Source organism: Bison bison, unplaced genomic scaffold, assembly GCF_000754665.1.
Source record: "Bison bison bison isolate TAMUID 2011002044 unplaced genomic scaffold, Bison_UMD1.0 scf7180017864342, whole genome shotgun sequence".
NCBI lineage: Eukaryota > Metazoa > Chordata > Mammalia > Artiodactyla > Bovidae > Bison > Bison bison.
The window spans coordinates 1174158-1175454 of record NW_011494914.1 but is presented as its reverse complement, the minus strand read 5'-3'; the positions used below and the strand labels follow the sequence as shown (position 1 = coordinate 1175454).

General features: G+C 61.8%; 1 protein-coding gene across 1 annotated transcript in view; it reads left to right on the top strand.

Moving 5' to 3' along the window:
* The window catches only part of KIAA0232 (KIAA0232 ortholog), a 71646-nt gene that overhangs the window by 66341 nt on the left and 4008 nt on the right, over positions 1-1297 (top strand). Inside the window, exon 10 of the mRNA XM_010854545.1 lies at positions 530-684. Within this exon, the coding sequence (XP_010852847.1) occupies positions 530-684 (155 nt within the window). The remainder of the gene's footprint in view (positions 1-529; positions 685-1297) is intronic.

Below are 1297 nucleotides of genomic sequence, written 5' to 3'. Positions count from 1 at the left end.
GGGGGAGCAGGAGCGCACACGCTGTGCCCAGGGCGCCCGCCGGGAGGGCAGGAGCGCACATGCTGTGCTCAGGGCGCCCGCCGGGAGGGCAGGAGCGCACTTGCTGTGCCCAGGGCGCCTGGCCACGAGGGCCGTGCAGACTGTGCCTCCGCTGGGCTGTCCTGAGCTTCCGCCTGCAGGGCCCACGCACTAGGTTCGAAAAGTGTGCGTGTTCTTTTGGTCTCAGAGGGCCCTGCAGGGACTCAGTGCAGGTGATGGTTAAGGGTTCAGCATACAGAGCTGAGCTGGAACCCAGTGCTTCCCTTCACCAGCTGCTAGACCTCCGGCGATGACAGGCCTTTCTGTGCCTCCGTAGTCTGTATTTGTAAAAGGCTAAAAGTGATGGCTCCCTTAGAGAATAGTTGTAAAGACTGAAATGCCCAGAACTGGCCTGGCCTGTGGTCACCAGGGACGTGAAGAACCCTGACAGCAGTCAGCATGGCCCTTTCCTGATGCCTGTGGCATCCACTGACCCCTTCTGTCCGCATAGAATCCCTAAAGCAGGAAGAGAATGGGACGGCAGTGGGGTTGGGAGAGACCTGCTCCACCTACTGGCACGTCCCAGCCAAGGACATAGTCACCTTCCCACCTCATCCAAGGGGTAGCCGAGTGCCGTGGGGCGCCGGGATGATGAGAGCTTGGCAGGTGAGCTGAGAAAAGCTGAGGCCTGGGCCGGGTGCTGGGTTCCTGCCTCGGTGGAGCCGGGGTGTCTTCACCAGCTGTCCCAGGGCGGGTGGGCCCAAGGCCAGGCTATGGGCAGCAGCACTCGAGAAGACGCTTACCGTGTGTACCAGCCTTGCACTTGAGGCCGCGCGCCTGTCTTAACTTGCACAGAAATCTCTCTAGAGATGAGAGCACTGGGGCTCTTTCAGTAACTTGCCCCCAGTTACAGCACAGTTAAGTAGAATCTCCCCGAGTCAGCTGACTCACGAAGGAGCACCAGGGAGGTTGAGGGCCCCAGGCTGTTGGAACTGAAGGTTGCGGAGAGTGCAGCCTTTTGTGGGGAGGCCAAACAGGGCACACAGGCCCTCCCCTGGGGGTGGCGGGAGGGAGCAGTCCTCAAGCTGGCCTACCGCCGCTGCCGTGGGCCCCATTTCATCGCATGCAGCGCAGTGACTGCAGGCAGCCAGATGATGACTCACGTGACGTCAGGTCTCCTCCCCTGCACCCTTCCCACAGAGCGAAGGCGCCTGGGGGCTGATCTGGGTTAAGTTGGGCCTCAGTCTAACCCTGCGTCAGGATCGCGGGGAGCCCCGCC